Source organism: Helicoverpa zea, chromosome 3 (genome assembly GCF_022581195.2).
Source record: "Helicoverpa zea isolate HzStark_Cry1AcR chromosome 3, ilHelZeax1.1, whole genome shotgun sequence".
NCBI lineage: Eukaryota > Metazoa > Arthropoda > Insecta > Lepidoptera > Noctuidae > Helicoverpa > Helicoverpa zea.
Genome location: NC_061454.1, coordinates 7,148,171 through 7,168,463, shown reverse-complemented (window position 1 = coordinate 7,168,463; position 20,293 = coordinate 7,148,171). Strand labels below are relative to the sequence as shown.

Below are 20,293 nucleotides of genomic sequence, written 5' to 3'. Positions count from 1 at the left end.
TTATTGGATTATGATGTCAATTAAATTTTTAAGTATTTATTCATTGAATGAGTCAGTAGGTTTTGTGAAGGTTGAGAAATAATGCGCCGTTACTGGTGAATTACATAGTTTAATTAGGGCTGATATAATAGTAAACTTTTGTGATAATATTTTTGAAGTTGCTAAACACCTTTTTAACTAATTGTAATGTATACTGAATTCAATTCCTGGTTGGCTAAAATAATCTAAAAGTCCCGGTCGATGAGATGAGAGAGAGAAACTTAAATAATAGGTATAGTACACAAAGGAATTGTAATTGTTTCCAACAAATCATTACTAAGGACGGTACCTGCTCGAATTTACACTTCGAGTTCAAATGGCTCTGGGCTAAGAACACATCTAGCAAAAACACCTCTTCTGATTGGTATACTATAATATATTATGTATCTTTTCCTCTTGCATCTTGAAAACCCTTAAAGAAGAAATTCTAAGAAAACAATAAAGGTACGGCCTACAGTAATCAAGCAAACTGTAAAGTACCTGCATACCTACTTAGCATTTACTTCTTACTGCATGCTTGCAAGCAAAAAGTGGATATAACGGTCGCCTTGATATCTCAAGGACAGTGCATTCTTTTATGTCAATTTGTTAGATTTTTCAAGTAGCAGCGTCAAGAAATAAAAATACCTGTACAGAACACTGTAGGTAAATATATAACAAAAGGCAGTTCCGTTTTTCATCCTTACCAATAGTTTATTTCTAACTAGACAATTTCTTACTTGATGCCGATTCGAGTCATGAACAATCTAACTCGATCTGAAGAAAGTTAGTTTGGTGTTGAATAATGCCGGTGGACATTTGAGGTATTTCCATTAATTAGGCATAGGGAGGTGGCGCGGGTGCGGGCTCGCTGGTGACCTCGTGGCCGGGTGACCGTCGGCGGCGGCGTGGCGCCCACCGTCTAATGCTCGACCCACATCAGACCGGTGCCCCGGTGCTTTGCGCTATTGTCTCGATAAACTCGCTGCCGCTAAATAACCACTTACTGAACCACAAATTGCGTCCAAAGTAGACGCGACGAACTTTGTTTGTTGCCTATTAAAACATTGCTTATGGTTTATAGTTTAGATTTTGATGCTCCATTGTTTATTTAACAGAAAATGATAAAGGTTTCGATTTTCCATTAAATAAGATTGTTTGTTCTGTAGGTACTTGATGGAGCTGTATGATGCGACTTTCCAATATTAGATAGGGTAGGTAAGTTGAGCAATGAGAAGTCGGGCTATAAGAACAGTGAAAGAATTATTGTTTCATTACATTTTACCAATGATGAGATGACGAACTGATGACGAGATGGACGTGTTCTCTTTGTCTATTCTTATACTCGTATATAAATAGGAAAGATTAGATTTTTTTTATCGAATTGTCTCCGGAACTGCTGAACCGATTTGCATAATTCTTTCACTTTTAGGAAGCTACACTATCTATGCTGAACATGGGCTGTTTTATCCGGGTAAGAGAAGAAGTTTCCCCGGGAAAACGCGTGGAACAGATATTATTTTGTAAAGCTGAAGAGTTCGAATTTGGAGAAAATTGCGGTGGTAGATAGGATGTATTGAGTAAAGTTAGCTTTTTATTCGCGCGTGTGAAGTAGTTCTCATGCTGATGAAACCGTAAGTAGACTATTGGTGTTCAGAAAACCACTGCACTAGACTCGTTTTTGTTATTTGGATTCCATTTGGGACCTCTTAGCTGCTTGATTTATTGTTTAAGTATATAGGTTTACGACAAATGTTCTAACATTTAAATGGGGATTCGTATTATCTTCCCATTAATATTAGAAATAAAGAATAAGTAGTACTTGATAGTAGCGGGATGTAAGGACAAGATTTACGAAATTGATATATTTGAATTTACTGCACATATAAAAGTAATCGACTTTGATTAACCTAACAAAAAAATGAGATATTTAACGTCATTGGTCATTGTAATGTTAAAAAAACCGGCAAATTCTTCAAACTATCAGCTGCATCGGATCATTCTAGTTTTCAAAAGTAATGTCTAAGCAGATACAGGATTTGTACATGACGAATTTGTAAAAGCACTTACTTATTTCCCAAAATGGAGATCACGCATCATGATCACGCGCATCCCGCATTCGGTGAACTAACAGTACACAAGTAATAGCATCTATTGTAGCCATTATTTCGTAACCACATATATTATGTTACGAGCTCAGTGAGTGCTTGTGAAATACTCAAAGTAAGGGTAAAGTGAAAGAATACAGATAATTCAGTTTATGACATCTTTTATTTTCTGCGTATGGAGGTAACAGAAAGGAACGCAATCCGACCATCGGCTTAACTATAGCCTCATTGATAAGTATTATTTTAATACAATACATTAAAATAATAGCATATTGTTATACTTTTTTCAGAATATATTAATATTTATACTTAAGGCACTTTGTACATGGCTTAGGATACGAATATAAATTTTAATAAGTGTATGACACTTGGCAAATGCCATATGACTAGCGAAGCCACGAGTGACGTGACTGAATATTATAAACCTTACAAATAACTTATACTAACTTAAGCTTAATAGTCTACATTTACATTGGTCCCCTATACTTGAATCATAAAAATATAAATTTACACACTGTATGAGATTTTAATCATTTACAAAAATAATTTAATTTTAAATACTTAAATTACTAGAGCGTCGTTCAGCTAGCGCTTACATTAGAGGACTATACAGCTAAATAAGAGATCGAGGATCCTGCGGGTCTCAGTCTTTTTAATAGGCATGGACAGGAGCTGGCGGAGGGAGCGACTGATGCGAGTGCGGCGAGGACATCGCTTCCGGTCGGTACTCGTACGGGGAAGCGCCTGGGACTCCGCAACCTCCCTCCAAGTGCTTGCTCAACAAGGACATGCGAGAGAACGTCTTACCGCAGCCGGAACAAGAATATTTTTTAACGTCTGAATGAGTTTGTAGGTGGGCGCGCAGGTTCGACCTGTCGGCGAAAGCGCGACGACAATGATGACAAGAGAATGGCTTTTCCCCAGTGTGGGTGCGGATGTGTCCCTGCAGCAACCACGGCCTGGAGAACGCCTTGCCGCACAGATGACACTTGCAGGGCAGGGTGTGAGTTCTGATATGCATCTTAAGCGCTCCAAGAGATGTGTACACCTTGGCGCAGTATTTGCAGCTGAACGATTTTCTTGCAAGGCTGCCCTCGGCGGCCGCGCAGTGGTATTGTTGATGCTTCGATAGCCCAGAATAAGTAGAATAGGACTTTGCACAATCTGGGCACTGGTAGCGAGGGCGTCGTGGTGCTGATACTGATATACCGGAGTCGGAGGAGACTGATCCGGGTGAACGTAAGTCTTCCGGGCACGGCGGTGGTGACACGGAGGATGGTGGTGAGGCCGGCGAGTAGTGGTGAGCGTACAGTTGGGGGTGCGCAGGTGGGGACTGTGATGGTGGTGCCGGGTACAGCTCTTCCAGAGGGTAGGGCGCGTACAGTGTCGGCAGGTACGCGTACTGAGGCGTGGGGCGCGCTAGCTCAGCCGGCGCGGGCTCGAGACGAGCACGGCACGCAGCCAGGTACTCCAGTTGATGCTGTGGCCATTCGCGAGGTTCTACCTTAACTGCTGTGGTCGAAACTGGTGATGAAGCTTTGCTTGGGTAGTTACCAGTTTTGGAAAGATCTTCTGGTTTCGTACTAAGATTTTGGGGTTCATCATTTTCTGTATCACCTATGGACAAAAAAAATAAAATTATAGTTTGTTGCTACGGAAGGTAAATGTTTATTTTTATAGTAAACAGGTATATTGTGTAGTATTCAATCAAATATTTTATTTTATTTCGTATATTAATGAAAGCTTAGCTAGCAACATTGTACTAATCAAAATATTATTCTCTATTACTTTACTCATAAATCAAATTTTTTCTTGAAGGTGGACTAGTTAAAAATCTATTTATTTAGGAGGTTTCAATTTGACGGTAACTGTTAATTGAACACATAAGTCGATACTTACAATGATAATCGTAGTAAAGTCGCGTGGCGAGGTGGGCGGGGTGAGGCGGCGTAGTGGGCGGCGTCGCAGGCCGCTCCTCCCGCACCAGCACCGGCCGCTTCTTCAGCGGACAATGTGCGTACTTCTTCGTCATCAGAGCCCGAGTGGTCTGTGAATCCTCCACGAGCATCTTGCACAATATTCACTGACACTGATAAAAAGTTTCCAAAAATATGTTCGTATAAAGTATCACAAGTTCACTTATAATTGTAACAATCCAAGCATCACAAGGTATCGTCGAAATATCGCGGTAACAGAGTCGTTTTCGGGACGCAACAAACGTGTACGTGCACTCGTCGGCGTCCTGAGCTCGAGTGGTGCGGTGAGGGAAGGTTCGCCGCTTATAAAGCGCTCCCCGTCAGCGGCCCGGCCAGGTGGCGGCGGGTAGGCCTCGCACGTGCGCCGTACCCAATCGGCGGAGGGCGCGGGGCCGCGGCCAATGGCGGCGCGGCGCGGCGCGGGGCGGCCGGCACCTGCGCCTCCGCACCCGGTGCGGCGGAACCGCTGCCTCTCAGTGCGATATGCCCAGCTTCTCCATCGCACCGGTACCAACGCTCTCGCTGCAAATCAAACCTTTTTTTGCACTAAACTTGGGGTTAAGCACCTTTGAACTGAACCATTGCCGTTTTTTGAAATGCCTCTGATACCTTTGTTCGGTTCCATCTATTGTAAATTTAACTTGACGACATCAGCAACAGCTGTATGTTTCTCGCATGGAATTAATGCAGATTTGAGTAATATTTAAACAAATATATGAACAGTATGTAATGCTTACCTAGTCGGTAATGAGGTACATATTTAATTTAATATTTTATTAATTTATGTATTTTATTCCCGACAAAAGGAATTCTTAGAAAGCCTACGACTACAGCAAACACCTTCAACTTGAAGATTTATTTGGACTATCTTAGCATTTGCAAGTAGTCCTTGCAAACAAAGGTGGCACACTTAAAACTTGCCATAGAAGCTCGACACGATAATGTAAATTAGAATACGAGCTTGATTATTAAGGCAATCCAATGCTAGTACACTTGGAACATATTCACAGAATTCATTGTTGACGCGATTAAAGTGCTGACTCCGCGAATGTACACTTCCGGGAGATAACCAAGTTTGTCCAGTTGAGATTAAATGTTTGCCAGTATTCCCGACAATCTCTTTTTTTCCTGGACCTTTTTGGACTTAGGTATTAAGTGGGTTAGTATAAAGGCGGTATTTATGCACAGAGGTCTTCTTTTACAAGTTGTTACCTTAAGTGACCATTGAAAGATGCTTTTTAATAGAATATTGATCTTTGGATAACCGCGAATAACTCAATCGACAAGAATTACATGACGAAGATCTGAAACCTAAAACAAAGCAAATGATAGCATGAGTCAATGATTAGCACCTACTTAACACCTGAGATGTCACCAAACAAAGAACGCACTACCACACGTCACGGCCAGGACACGAAGATAATATGAAACATGATCGAAAAGCTACTGTAATCAAAATCATATAGGTGCGATATGTATCTAACTAGTTAGCGCAAAAGGTTTGTTACATGAGACCATGATGACACACCGCGACTTATTATTAATTGTTTGACACGGGGCTAAGTTATCATGTCATTTGACCTTGTCCTCCTTCCTGTTACGATTCGTCTTCCTTTTACGTTTTTGCGATACAATCAACAGTTACATAAGAGTATGTACTTATGTACCTGAGAGTACCTCTTATCATATCCGACTACACAAGTTACATGGAAACAATTTTATTTGCGTATCGTGCCGACACTCGCCTTTTAAAACGGTTACAACTAAAAACATCCATTCGTCAAATTAAAGAGCTGTTGTTGTGGAAGGAATGCTTCATCAGCATCTAATTACGTCGACAGAGTGGAGCAGGTTCAAACGTGCTCATTCGACATACTCGGTACCTAATTCATTTAATTGTTGGGTGATTTCAAATACTTCAACGTGACATGAATTAAAAGGTCTTTTGTTTCATCTGCATGCTAAAGATCACAATCAATCTGTATCAAGTGGGTATATGTGCGTTACACTCGGACGTCCTCGTCGTGAGCAAGTGAACTACAAGAACTACAGGTATGGGTAGTTGAACTTTGCTGTAACAATACCATTCAGATAAAGTCTGTAGCTACAGAATCATGTTGCAATGTCCACTCTGGAAATCACACGATCCTAACGGATTACTAATTCAATAACAGTAATAAACGGGAACCGGAAGGCTGAGAACCAGTTTATACTGCAGATCGTTAACAAAAACTGTTCCTTGTGTGTATCAAACCAAACAAGATATTTTTACAACCCCTTCCCAACGCGGAAATATAACGTCCATAGAGTCTTTGTTATATTTTTTATGGCACCAGTGTTAATTCCCACAGGTCAGACTGTTCGCTGGGCAATTTGGGTTTCTCACAGAACAAGTTCACAGGTACAAAAGTAAAGCGCTATGTGCATCCCCTTCAAGGAAGCTATTATGCACTAATGTACCTACATGTACAACCATTTTGAACGCTAAATATTCGCAAGTTATAAATACTTTTCATACTTATAAATGACAATAAATAAACCTTGACCGTGACAGTGCTGTCACTAGTCACGACAATGACGGCAAACTAAATCAGCAACCATTTCTTTGGTTCTCTAACTATTCTCATATTTTCTGACTCTCTAGAATTTGTGCATAAAACAAAACACCAACATAATATTTGTCTGTAGCTGGATCAGTACATAGGTATACTATATATATATATATATATGCATGGTTGAATAAAAAACACCTTTCCTTTGATCTATAAATCGAAGTAAGAAGTAAAATACGTCTTTGATTCATATGGACACGTAGATTCGGACAAAGGGCTTCTATGACTAACCAAGGAAATTGATCTTTGCGATATGATTTCACCGTACATGCTGGCTATGCAAGATCAACGTTCAACTTGCTCATAATATCATAATGATGAGGATCATGGCGCGAGGTGAAATGCACGAGGTGACTCAGCGCACATACGAGTGTGTGTCAAGGGATCGACGTGTAATTGACATCAACATCTCGATTGTATTTGTTAAAACTGTGACTAATCGCTTCGATCAACAATAATACTCGGTATGCCAAAACGAGAGCTCTTCATTATCGAGTCATGAATGCCTCTCGACGCTGTAAGTAGGCGATAATGACACGTCTATAACATACATAATGTCACTCATTAGCTAATTATTTCGAGTCCCTGTGAATGAAACGTTATCTCGATTACGCTTGGGAAACGTAAACATGCACCGGAAGATGGTTGATGGTAAACAACATTAGACATATTGTTTTATCGAAATTAATAGCGCATTGACAATGGACAAGTAGGTACTTAGTCAACTCGTTAGGGGAATAAAATTGTCTTGCTTTAAACGTTTATCACCCTGTTTACATAATTGTCTGAACGAACAATGAAATTAATTCGTAGAATTTGCTAAGTTTTTGTATAATTTATTTTAAGCATTCAGAATTCTTTGGTATTTTCCTTAATTTTATTTAAATGGTATTTTGTTCAAATAGTTTTATTATTTATGTCATGTAAACTTATGTAATTGTTGATGATAAAGTAATGGGTGTTAAATACGTTGGTGTCATCGTATCTTGGTTATGAACAAGTGTGATGTGCCGGGGCGGCTGCGCGGCGGCCAGGTGCGACGTCGCGGGGGCAGGGGCGCGTGCGTAACGGTCGCGGCACGAGCGCAGGCGCAGGGGCCGCGCGCCGTGCGCTATGGACTATGGCGGAAATAGCGATGGACAGGGGCGCCGCGCCCGGGGCAGGTGGTGCCATACAGCGCTCAATGTCACACAATTGGCGGTTAATTTCTCGCATACATTACATACAAATGAACATTATGTGCGATTAATTTTGATGTTTTTTAACTGTCTTTCTATAGTACCTATCGAATATTTTCATTAATTCGTCAAATAACCAGGGAGTTGTGTGTTAAAGACAGGTATAAAGAATTCGTTCTTAGAAATCTTTGAATAAGTTAGAAATCAAAATATGTAATTTTTGATTTATGCCAGCATGTGTGTAGGCATTTTCGGAAATGAAAGAAACTGTCGCTTTATTTGAAAGGAAAACTAGTTAATTTTCTTGCTATTCTAGTCATCAAATGATCAGTTTTATGCAGACAATATCTTTTATTATTATTGCGAAGTAAAGATCGACCGATGGCAATTCTAAACTATACATTGTTGTTGTACGGATTTGTATCATTGTTTGTTGAGCTTGCCTACACATCAAATGTTATACAAAGCGTAGGCACCCACGAGCCGAGTCCGACCCTGCATTGTATTGAATCAGTGCACAGCTATGCCAGCAGCTGGCTGCGCGTGCAGAATCACATGTCTGTACCCGAATCGCACATCTGCATGGAACCGCCGCGCTCTTACCAAACGGTGCAAGCGCCCTACCAACCCCTGAAAATCAGCTGTACGTACGACCTTCTGGAAATAAGCAAGTCGATTAGGGTCTCCCCCATTCATTGTTTCGATTGTTGGCAACGAAACGTCTCAAGTACGGTCTCGTTCGTAGTAATATTGTCAGTTCAAAGGGGAAATAATATTTTTCGGTTACATCGTAGTGTGAGGGAAGAAGGGACGATAAACTCTAAGTACCTTAAAATATGGCACTTTATCGCGTAACAAGGGGTAGGGAAGTTAAAATAAATGTTTGGTGCTAAGGTTCAAAATACAATGGATAAAAAATTTACTACTTCTGTCGTTCTGATATCCAAAATGCTGCTTGCAGGTAGGTGAGTAGTTTAATTTTAAATAATGGCATAGCTGTAGAGTTTTCTATATAAAGCGCACAGGGCCATTCAACGCTTTTATAAACACTTTTAATACAGATGGATTGAGTCTTATACAGGGTGCTTATTAACGAGACTTATTTTAGTTTTTACGCTTATTATTATTTTGAACCTGTTGGTAGATAGATACATTATTTAAAATGTCTTGTTAAGACTACGATTCTGTAGATGCCTGAAATTTCAACTCGTTAGATATTTGACTGGAAAAAATAATGAGACCTAATTTTGCAAACTATTTAAAGTTTAATATTCAGTTCTGGCTTGAGATTTACAGTAACATAAAATTACAGTAAAATCTTGAAACTGATTTAATTTGCTACGCCGTAGCAAAACCAGTTACGTAGTTAAACTACGCACAACTTTCACATAAAGTAAATTATTTACCTATTATTATATGAAGGTCCTAAAAGCATCATGCTGTATAGTTTGTCGCGGCAACAGCTGAGATTTGGGCACACGCTACGCGGCCGGTGCGTCACCGCTGCGCACCGGCCACCTTTCACCCCTCGCGCATTCCCTTGCGACTTGCGCCTCCTTGTATGAGCACTTACTATTTATATCTACGCATATGCAACGTCCTATGTATAACGAACTGTTGAGGTAGGCATGGGGAAGATTTATGGCTTGAGGAAGTATATAATAGATTACGTATCGGTTGCTCAGGTATTTCGGTTCATAGGTATTCTGGTTTACTCTTCATATCAATTTTTTCAAATGTTGATATATATAATATAGTCGTGGTGGCCCAGTGGGTAAAAGACCAACCCCTCAAGTATGAGGGCGCGGGTTCGATCCCAGGTCAGGCAAGTACCAGTGCAACTTTTCTAAGTTTGTATGTACTTTCTAAGTATATCTTAGACACCATTGACTGTGCTTCGGATGGCACGTTAAACTGTAGGTCCCGGCTGTCATTGAACATCCTTGGCAGTCGTTACGGGTAGTCAGAAGCCAGTAAGTCTGACACCAGTCTAATCAAGATGTATCGGGTTGCCCGGGTAACTGGGTTGAGGAGGTCAGATAGGCAGTCGCTTCTTGTAAAACACTGGTACTCAGCTGAAACCGGTTAGACTGGAAGCCGACCCCAACATGATTGGGAAAAAGGCTCGGAGGAAGAGTTGATATATAGAATAAAAATGCAAGTCAATGAGGAAATAATCAGTTACTTGGCATTTAAACGATAGAAATGTAAAATCAATAAAGAGATGATAGTTTCAGGATATAAGGTCCTCTAGGAAAAGATTTTTAGATGACCAAGCTGATTATAGTTTATGCGAAATAAAGTGTTTGTACCTATATAATTTGGTCCTTAGGTTTGACCAGTTACACAGAAATAACTGTAAGTATATTGCAACTTGTCAATTGGTAGGTTAATATTAATAATTACTTTCATTAATTCCGTCACAAGTACCTACTTATCAGATTCAGCTATGTTGCCTAGTTTAATTTACTTATTTATTTTATTATTTTTATACAATCCGACATATTAACGTAGCATAGTTATAACTCTTCCGAATATATTAATTATTCAGAAGCTATTTCTGAACATTGATGGATCGTAATATACGTTACCTCTTGCAAGGATTGATATAAGTCAAAACTCCCCTTAACTACATGACTGCTTACAGAAACATGTGGAACAAACTACATAATTGAGGAATAAAAAGAACTCACATACGTTATCCGTTATTTACAAGGGCTTACGTGCCAAGCGTGACGTATCTGATACAATTCAAACTGTTAAAGTGTAGGAACAATAACATTGCAATCTAGGGAAACGGGAATCGGTCGTTTCCCACATTCGATATTTTTTTCCAAAATCTCACCGTTATAGGGATTGGATTTTTTTGCATTTCTTAGCCCAAAAAGGTATTTATAGTGTTACGGTATGAAGGGGAGAGGACCTGGGGTCGCGGGGACAGCTGCATCCAATGCGCCGGAGCTACAAGTAGATCATTCCGTACAGGATTAACACAACCGTAAATGATGAATAACGGTCACATTACTATTTTTTATCTCAAATAAAACGGAGCACAATTGTTGGTTCATGTGCAAGCTTCACAAAGTTCTTACATTTCCGTGTTGTTTTTGGGACAATGAAAATATAATGTATATATACCTAGAATTTTATATAATTTAAAAAAAACCAAGACAAGGATCAGAAAACTCAATAGGAGAAAATGATTAGAAAATAACGAGGGAAAATATAATAATAATATACGATTTTGTATAGATCATTGTTTCCAAACAATGCAAACAAACTATAAACTAATGAATTCTGCTTACTTTGCTTGCATTTTGTGCTCCGGAAATAAACTAACAGGGCCGTTCAAACGACATAGTTTGTATGTATTTAGGAACAAATATCAAATGAAATGTAATTACTTTGAGCGAACGACAGACACACCCGTTCCGGGACACCTTTTCATTTAATCAGAACTTGTTTGCACACCCAACAAACGGTGTTTTGTTCGCGGAGGGCGACCGATCCGCGCTGCATAGTTGCACCCGAACACCGGTTGATTTACTCGCCATCTTTTGATAGATCCTTTTTTATAGGTACTGAAATTTATTAAAAGCGCACCGAGGGTGCGCGTGCGCCGCGACAACTGCCGAGATTGTTGCGCGCACCTGGCCCACGCGCCGCCTCACACATACGGCACAGGCGTTGTATCCTCTGCCCTAGTCAATCATGTTTTTGCATAATTATTCATAAAACATATTTCTATTAAATCCGTTACATAATTATCATTTCAATGCCTTTTAATGATTTCGGCCTGCATAAATAAATCAATACAATGAGTACATAGATTTTTTGATGAAGTTATGTAACTGCTGTATGCTGTGATGATGATCACGTCGCCCTTTTTCCCTATTTTATGCCTTTAAATAAAAACAATGAAAATTAGTAAACTATGGAGAATACTTATTCAAAGAAGAAGTGACGAGAGTAAGAGATGTGTGGAAGAAGGAGACTTTGTTATCGTCGATCATTATTTTTAGTAAATCTAACTTAACCGCTGAACCGTATCAGCTAAAGTGCATGTAGCCATCGTAGGTATTATAGCACCATAATCATTTATAGTAAGACCAGTGGATGGCCGCAACAATCCAGTGGACATATGACGTCGTAACATTAGTAAGGTCCGGGAGCTGTGCTGAGTGCAGCGTTAACTGCAGGACCACACGGCCACTCGGCGTCACTTTGTGCAGGGAACATTGCGTGCGCGTGCGCTCAACGGTGAGCCGCGACGCTGCGGTCCTCGTGTACGCTAATGTTGATACGTGTCATGTTATCGACCGCCCACCGAGCACTGGCTATGTGGTCTCATATCCTACGATACTGTCGTTTACCTAGCATGCGCGAACGCAACCATCAGGATATTCCACTGACCCACAATGACCGTTTACCACGATATCATTAACGAAGAAAGTTACACGAAATCAGAAAGTTTATATCTCAATTTAAAGCTATTATCGTTGACACGTATATAGGAATGAGTAAAATCATCCAATTTTGTGGCTACGTAAGTATTTATTTACAACTTCATCATTGCGGACATAAAGATGCAGACGTGAGCTGGGTTGTACGATACAAGAATTCCCTTGCATAATGATACCAATATTGTGGTTTATATTACTTGTAACGATTAAAAGGCCGACATGTAATGAGAGTACTTCAAAACAGATTTTTATTATTTTTTATATTTGTCATAAATCGAAGAGGCTTAATGTTAGACGAAGCGTATATTCTAGTCGATAAATGGAATGTATAACATTAAACATATTTGGGATTACTGACCTGTTTAATAGATAAGTTATAAAACGGTGTCTAAGTAACTTTATGTTGGATAGATATTTCTGTATACTTAGATGCCATTTGTTTATTAATACATTCCTATGTTGAGGAAGGAATAAGTTATGAGTTCAGCAATCAAATCAATTTCACAGAATCGATCTGAATGTGGATGGAGGTCGGGCGGCTCCGGCGGGTCGGCTGTTGCAATGGGTGCCTTTGTCCGCGAGGCATCAATGTCGTCCTCGTTGCTGGCGGTACGGGTATAATGCGGAAACAATGCGCGGACCACATTCGTGCATCGCGACCGAGACCGTGTCGTGTTCGGCTGCGGCCCGATGTTTGTGCTCATAAAGTGTCATTATGGTAACAGTACCTCATTGTTGTTTTCGGCGATGCCCGTCTCCCTATTTTCTTCGCTGGCCGTGTAAAAGCTCGGCGCGTCACGGCGAGTTATAACCAAAATGGGTTAAGACCGACTCTTGCGAAACTTTTACGGGCCATCGTCTCCGTTGAAATCTCGTTCGGTTTAATGGCCTTCGAATTTTAAGTGCTAAAGAAAGGTAAATCACTTTGACGTGTCTTGAACTTAAATCCGTGATTTGAGAAGGACTCGATATTTTGGGCTCGTAATAAATGACGACCAGTCGGTAATTTCTCGAAAATATTACAGATTTACTTTAATAGTAAATAATCATACTCTTGTATGAGTATTTCAAGATTGAATACGACAACAATCTTAATGTACGAGTATCTTTATACATTGTTAAAGAAGTTAAATTGATAGTTAAGTAAGTAATCCAGATTGACCTGTATTGAAACTCCTGGGTGTTTTGCGATGGAATTTGATTTATCTCAAGTTTCATTCTCAATCTAGTGGTAAGAAAAAATTACAACATTTATCGTAGTCGCCACTAGGTTTGTTCCAAATCTGTTGATACTGAACACTAGTTAGAGTCTATGTTCAAAACAAATAGTTTAATGAAGGGATCTATACAAATTACAATGTATTGAAGGACTCCGGTTACAAGTTGAGTCGTTGTTTATTATTACATAATAACTCTCCTTTGTACTTTGTCATTGACCTCTTTACTTCTCCTGACTCAGGAATTTATTGCAATATTGAGTGGAGTCAATTACAAAAATGAATGCCAAACTTGTGGCGACGATCGGTGTCTTCTGTCTTCGGTAATTGCAATAAAATGCTTCCGAACTGTAAACTCATTACCTACTTATTTAGTAACAGGATCTGTTATTTACAGGTAGGTATAATTCTAAGTAGGAATGCTTATTGTTATAATTCTGGCGATTAGTACTCGATAGCCGTATTGATAGACAGCACAAACATTATAATCAATTAATGCGAACGTCTGAAACAATAGAAAGTCTCATGTAACCCACTTTCTTTTCACATCCTACGTACCCGGTGCAACCCCGATATCGCTTTCAATTCTGTTTAAGCAAATTATAAAAGAGTCGAGGTTATTATTAGCATTGTGATTACAGCTATTGTTTGTGAATCATAAAACAATGATTATTGAAAATCATTATGAAGATGTCAGCCACTGATCAAAGTTATAATAACAAACGATAAAAGCACGCTTGAACAAGCAAATATAATGGCCTTAATGATATGGAAGACAATGGCTGGTTCCTCAGGGCGCGCGGGCGCAGCGTCGCGGCTCGCTGCGACGCGCGCGCACTTACGCATTGCCACTTGACTGGAACTTGACTCGCTCGAATAGACGTGACGATGGACCATGTAACATACCGACTCTTTGTTTCAGAAAACTTATCGAGATTCTTATCTATGAACAAATAGTATCCGACATTAGTCGCATTAGAATTTACTAGCCTCGATATTATTTGTCCTTAATACTTTTTCAGTCGTCTCCTTCTTGTGAATTTTATAAATGTAATGATTCAAATGTACATATAGTAAGCACGTGCGTCATTGCGAGGGTTGAATGAATATGTTTCAGTCGATTTACAAGTCTTTGTGTAATAATGGCAGATGAGGCGTTCAGACGAGAGCAGCGGAAGTAGCGCTCAGAGAGTCGCGCGGCGCGTGCGCACCACTACGCAGCGGAAACGGATATGGCTATTCCATTCAATGAATCTACACTGTAACCGAATACTTTAAATGGCACTTTAATATTTGCATTAAATATTGTCGTTACATACAAGGTGTTGATTTGCATTTGTGCCATACTTTAGAATGAGGACATAAAATACGTAAATAATCGATTGGAATTACAGTAGACGGGTAATAGCTAATATGCACTGCTTTTTTCGATAATGTAATGTCGTAGTATTTCAGAAGTAATCCAATTTTATGAATGAAATTTATGAATAATCGTTGAGTATGCTTTGTGTTTGCGTTTGTGTGAGGGCGCAGCACGGTTTTAAGGCCAGTAACACACCCGCCAAGTTTAACTACGGCTAGATGACATTGACGGAATTCCGAAAAAAAATATATAAAAAAAATGACGTACCAATTTTTTTGTTGATTTGGGTGGAGAATCATTAGCATAGTTACGTCCTTGAATATGGCACGGACGCAAATCAACAGCTTGTATATGAAAAGAACTTGTTTAGTGACAATGTATATGAGTGAGTGAGCAGTTATGCACATAATTTAAGTTATGTCATAAACTGATGATATGTTCCATTTTACAGTACACCCTCATCATCATCAGCCTATCGCAGTCCACTGCTGGACATAGGCCTCTCCAAGTGCACGCCACTGAGATCTATTTTCGGCTTCTCGCATCCAGCTCCTGCCAGCCGTCTTGCGCAAGTCATCACTCCACCGTGCCTGAGGACGTCCTACACTACGTTTGCCGAGGCGTGGTCTCCACTCTAGAACTCGTTTACCCCAACGGTTATCGGTTCTTCGGCTAATATGGCCAGCCCACTGCCACTTCAGCTTGCTGATCTTGCTGACCTTGGTTCTCTGACGGATTACCTCATTTCTGATGCGATCCCTCAGAGAAACGCCGAGCATAGCTCTTTCCATAGCCCGCTGAGCGACTTTGAACTTGTGGACCAGCCGTACCGTCAGTGTCCACGTTTCGGCTCCGTAAGTCATGACAGGTAGGACGCACTGATTGAAGACTTTTGTCTTTAGGCACTGTGGGATCGACGATGTTAGGACTCGACGTAGCTTCCCAAATGCAGCCCAACCCAACTGAATTCTCCTATTCACCTCGTCCTCAAAGTTGTTTCTACCTAACTGCAATGTCTGCCCGAGGTATACATATTTCCGAACAACTTCGAGAATGGCGCCGTGTATCGCAATCGGTTCCGGTAGAACATGTTCATTGAACATGACCTTGGTTTTGTCCAAGTTCATCCGTAGGCCGATGCGTAGAGAAGATTCAGCCAGGTCGTTCAGCATCTGTTGTAGGTCCTGCAGCGTTTTCGCCATGATGACGATATCGTCAGCAAATCTCAAGTGAGAGATGTGTTCGCCATTGATGTTGATGCCGCGTCCTTTCCAGTTCAGCGTCTTGAACATATCCTCCATTGCATTAGTGAACAGTTTCGGGGAAATAACATCCCCTTGTCTCACTCCTCGATGCAACGGTATGGGCCTTGTTTGCTGATTCTGTACTTGGACGGACATTGTAGCGGCTTCGTAAAGACATCTCATCACTTGGATGTATCGCCAATCTACTTGACAACGCTGCAGGGACTCCAGAACAGACCAGATTTCAACCGAGTCAAAGGCCTTCTCATAGTCCACAAATGCTAGACACAGGGGCTGATTATACTCTTCGGTCTTCTGTATAATCTGCCGCACTGTGTGGATGTGGTCTATGGTGCCGTATCCGCTCCGAAACCCAGCCCGCTCCGGTGGTTGGAATTCGTCGAGTCTTCGCGCAAGTCGGTTCGTGATCACTCTTGAGAACAGCTTATATACGTGGCTTAGGAGGGAAATGGGTCGATAGTTCTTCAACTGGGTTTTGTCTCCCTTTTTGAAGAACAGGACGACAACACTCCTACTCCACGCCTCTGGAGTTCTCCCTTCAAACAGGACGGCATTAAAAAGCTTCTGGAGCTCCCCCAGTACGGGCTTACCTCCTGCTTTTAAAAGCTCTGTTGTAATGCCATCCTCGCCAGGGGCTTTTCCATTTTTGAGCTGTCTCAGAGCGATCTCGATTTCGCCACTGCTGACTTCTGGCAGGTCTTCGGTGAAATGGCGTGTTAATGTGGCTCTAGAATCCTCATTTCCGGGATCAGGTCGAGATGCATGCGATGCGTATAACCGGCCATAGAAATTTTCCACTTCCGAAAGGACTGCCGGCACCGAAGAAACGACTTCTCCACTTGTTGTGGTCAGCTTCGTCAAGTGGCTTCTTCCAAGAGATTGTACGAACACCTTTGACCCCCGATTCAGCTCAATTGCTCTTTCAATGGCAAGAGTATTGGAGCACCGGAGGTCGCGTCGTACGTGCTTGTTGATCTCTTGGTTTAGAGCCCGCTTAGCTGACGAAGTGACAGGCGGGTTTTCACGTCGTTTCTTCATAAGCCCTAATGTCTCTTCCGAAAGCTTTGATTTCTTGCCCTTACGCTGCATGTTACAGAATCGCGAACCTTCCTCCCTGAGGATCCGAACCACATATTCATGGTTCTGGTTAACGTCTGTTGTGGTTTCCACGGCGGCAAATCGGTTCTCCAGATTTGACTGGAACGTTTCAGATCCTGTCATGGTTTGGAGCAGTGTTGGTCGGAGCCTGGCCTTCACCAGACGGAAACGTTCGGCCTTGAAGTTGATATTCAGAGAGCCTCGGACAAGTCGGTGATCGCTCCCGGTATTAAACCTATTGATCACGGAGACGTCTCTGAATATGTGCTTCTTGTTCGTCATGATGAAGTCAATCTCATTTTTAGTCATAGTGTCGGGGCTTTGCCACGTCCACTTCCTTTGGGGCTGCTTTTTGAAAAAGGAGTTCATCAAAAAGAGCCCCTCGCGTTCGAGGAAGTTGACGAGCATTTGCCCCCTATGATTCCTGCTTCCAAATCCATGGGATCCTACTGCCGATTCGCCGCAAATCTGTACTCCCACTTTAGCGTTAAAGTCCCCCATGACAACGGTGTAATGGGTCTTTGTAGTGAAGTGGAGGGCCCTTGATATATCATCAAACATATCCTCCACTTCATCGTCTGAATGTGTCGAGGTCGGTGCGTACACTTGCACTACCTTGAGGCTATACCTGTCGGTGAGCTTTATGATAAGGTACGCTACCCTGTTCGACACACTAGACACCTCCACAACGTTATCAGCTAGGGACTTATTTACCAGAAACCCAACGCCACCTTGGGATTGTTGGTCTCCCTCTCGGAAGTACATTAGGTGACCTGATTCGAGGGTTATGGTGTCCTCCCCCTCTCTTCGAACTTCACATAACCCTAATATATGCCACCTAATCTTCCCAAGTTCCACCTCGAGTTGCGCCAGATGCGAGTCAAGCCGCAGCGTGCGGCCGTTGTACGTCGCAAGAGTAAGTTGTGTTTGGTGGCCTCCCGTAACCCGGAGATTCTTCGCACCCCCTGTCCCGCCGTAACCACGGTCGCCACCGTGACCGGGAATAGCGGGACTGCCGGGAACTAGGGGCCGTGGCTTTTTCGTTCTGCACATTGAGGAATTTAGCCTACTGCTATCACGCTGGCCAGACGGGTTGATAGAGGGTTTTTTTCGAGTTTTCCTTCTCTCGCACGGTGTTCGGTGCATTTTTGACTCCATTAGTCGACTTCTACGACACCCACTGGAAGAAGGGGGTAGCGACACATGTATTCTTAAGCCGTCGCTACACGGCAAGTACACCCTGAACTACAAGATATTATATACACGTCTAGAAGGTATTGGCAATTTTGATTCGTAAACTTCTCTTTGGTTACCCAGTTACTTTGTTTCTTTGTTTTTGCACTGAGGGACCAGATTCAGTCTACCCTCCTTCGAAGCTTCATTCAAGCTTAATTAGTCCAAAAAACTCAACGTCCTCAGTATTTTATCTATTATAATGAATTTTACTTGAAACGTTGACTGAACCAATATTGTATGTGGTAGGAATAAAATTTTTGATGTTATTGAATGACAAAAACTGGTGCCTCAACGTCTATCCTTAAAAATCAAATAAATAATAGTATCCACAAAATTAATTTACTACCACAAACCGGTAACATTTGAAACGTAATGGGTTTACAAGTTTACATATTTGATTGTACGTATAAAAGTGATTTATTAATAGGAACAGGTTGTTAGTGAATGGCGGTGTAATCAGCGCTATTGAGCGGCCGTCACCTGCGGGACTCGTTGTGCCGCGGCGAGGCGCGGTGCGCCCGCGACTGCAGTGCTAGCCGCGTCGGGGTGCCCCGATAGGGTGGCCCTGTGTCCTGTACTTTATGAAACTTCTCAACAAAGAAATATATCAAAAGTCCGGTTAAGCAGTACACGGCAAAATTACATCAATAGGTAGCTGTATAATAAGTCACAAATGGAAAATTAAATCGTAATATTTACGTCCAATACTAATTAAACAGGTGAGTGCTTTTGTAATAAAGTCAATTAAAGCCTATGTAATAATGCGTCAAGTTAACAATCGTTATTTAAACGCTACGGAATCCCTACGTGATCGCTACGAAAACACTACGCGACGACTACGTGGACGCTACGGATTTTTTTATTAATTAAAAAAACATAAAACTGACAGCCATATATTTTTTATTTATTTATATTAAGGAATAATCAAATACCTACATAACTTCATTATTTATAAAATCTCTTCACAATATTTTTGATTTGGTGAAATATTTTATTTTGTTTTTCAGTCTCTAAATATTATGCTGTCTACAATTTTATCTAAATGGTCAGGTACGTATAAATGTAACATTGTAATGGTTTTCGACCATTATTTTTTAGCCTCACGGTAATTGATAATAAATCAGGTATTACCACATTTTTCTTTGTTCAGCAGTCTTGATACGGTAGGACAACATGGTCACCCTATCGGAACTGAATATGTTCAGAACCTATTCATATTATGATAAAAGCGGTCCCTAAGCCCGGCCAATACATTTGTTAAGAAACCGGTATTTATTTTCAGGTACTTATTAGGTACAGGAACTAGGTAGTTGATACATAAGGGTTACCTATGTATTTCGATTATAAGTATAACAACAATGTGAAACTAGAGAATGGATTTACAAGTGTGTTCACTGAAATAAATCATACCTATTCACGTAATCTCACTAGCATGACATAAGGGATGAAAATAGACTGAAACTTGAGAAAACCTCTTTCACGAGTAGTTTTTCTCCGTGAAGATGATAAGATCTTTCTTCTGAAGATCTATCAATACCTGGTGATCTTCAGAGCCAGATGGGCCATCATGAGATCACGCACCGAAAATGATAGACGAATAAAGCTTAAGTAGGATCTACTGATGTCCTCATATTCATATTACGTAACCAAAGGCACCGACAAGAGTAACAAACATTGCTCATTCTAAACGTACCATTATAAACTGTTCGCTGTATTCGTGACGATGACACTCTAACTGAAATAAGATCCGATAAATCGT

The 20,293-nt window shown here is 41.0% G+C and overlaps 1 protein-coding gene across 1 annotated transcript; it reads right to left on the bottom strand.

Moving 5' to 3' along the window:
• Positions 1 to 2,270: 2,270 nt before the first annotated feature.
• On the bottom strand, positions 2,271 to 4,778 carry LOC124645725 (zinc finger protein SNAI2-like). The gene is made up of 2 exons (XM_047185595.1): positions 4,026 to 4,778; positions 2,271 to 3,743 (listed from the first exon to the last, which is right to left on the bottom strand). The coding sequence occupies exons 1-2, from the start codon at positions 4,192 to 4,194 to the stop codon at positions 2,779 to 2,781; spliced, it is 1,134 nt and encodes a 377-aa protein (XP_047041551.1). The 5' UTR covers positions 4,195 to 4,778; the 3' UTR covers positions 2,271 to 2,778.
• Between the last annotated feature and the right edge of the window lie 15,515 nt (positions 4,779 to 20,293).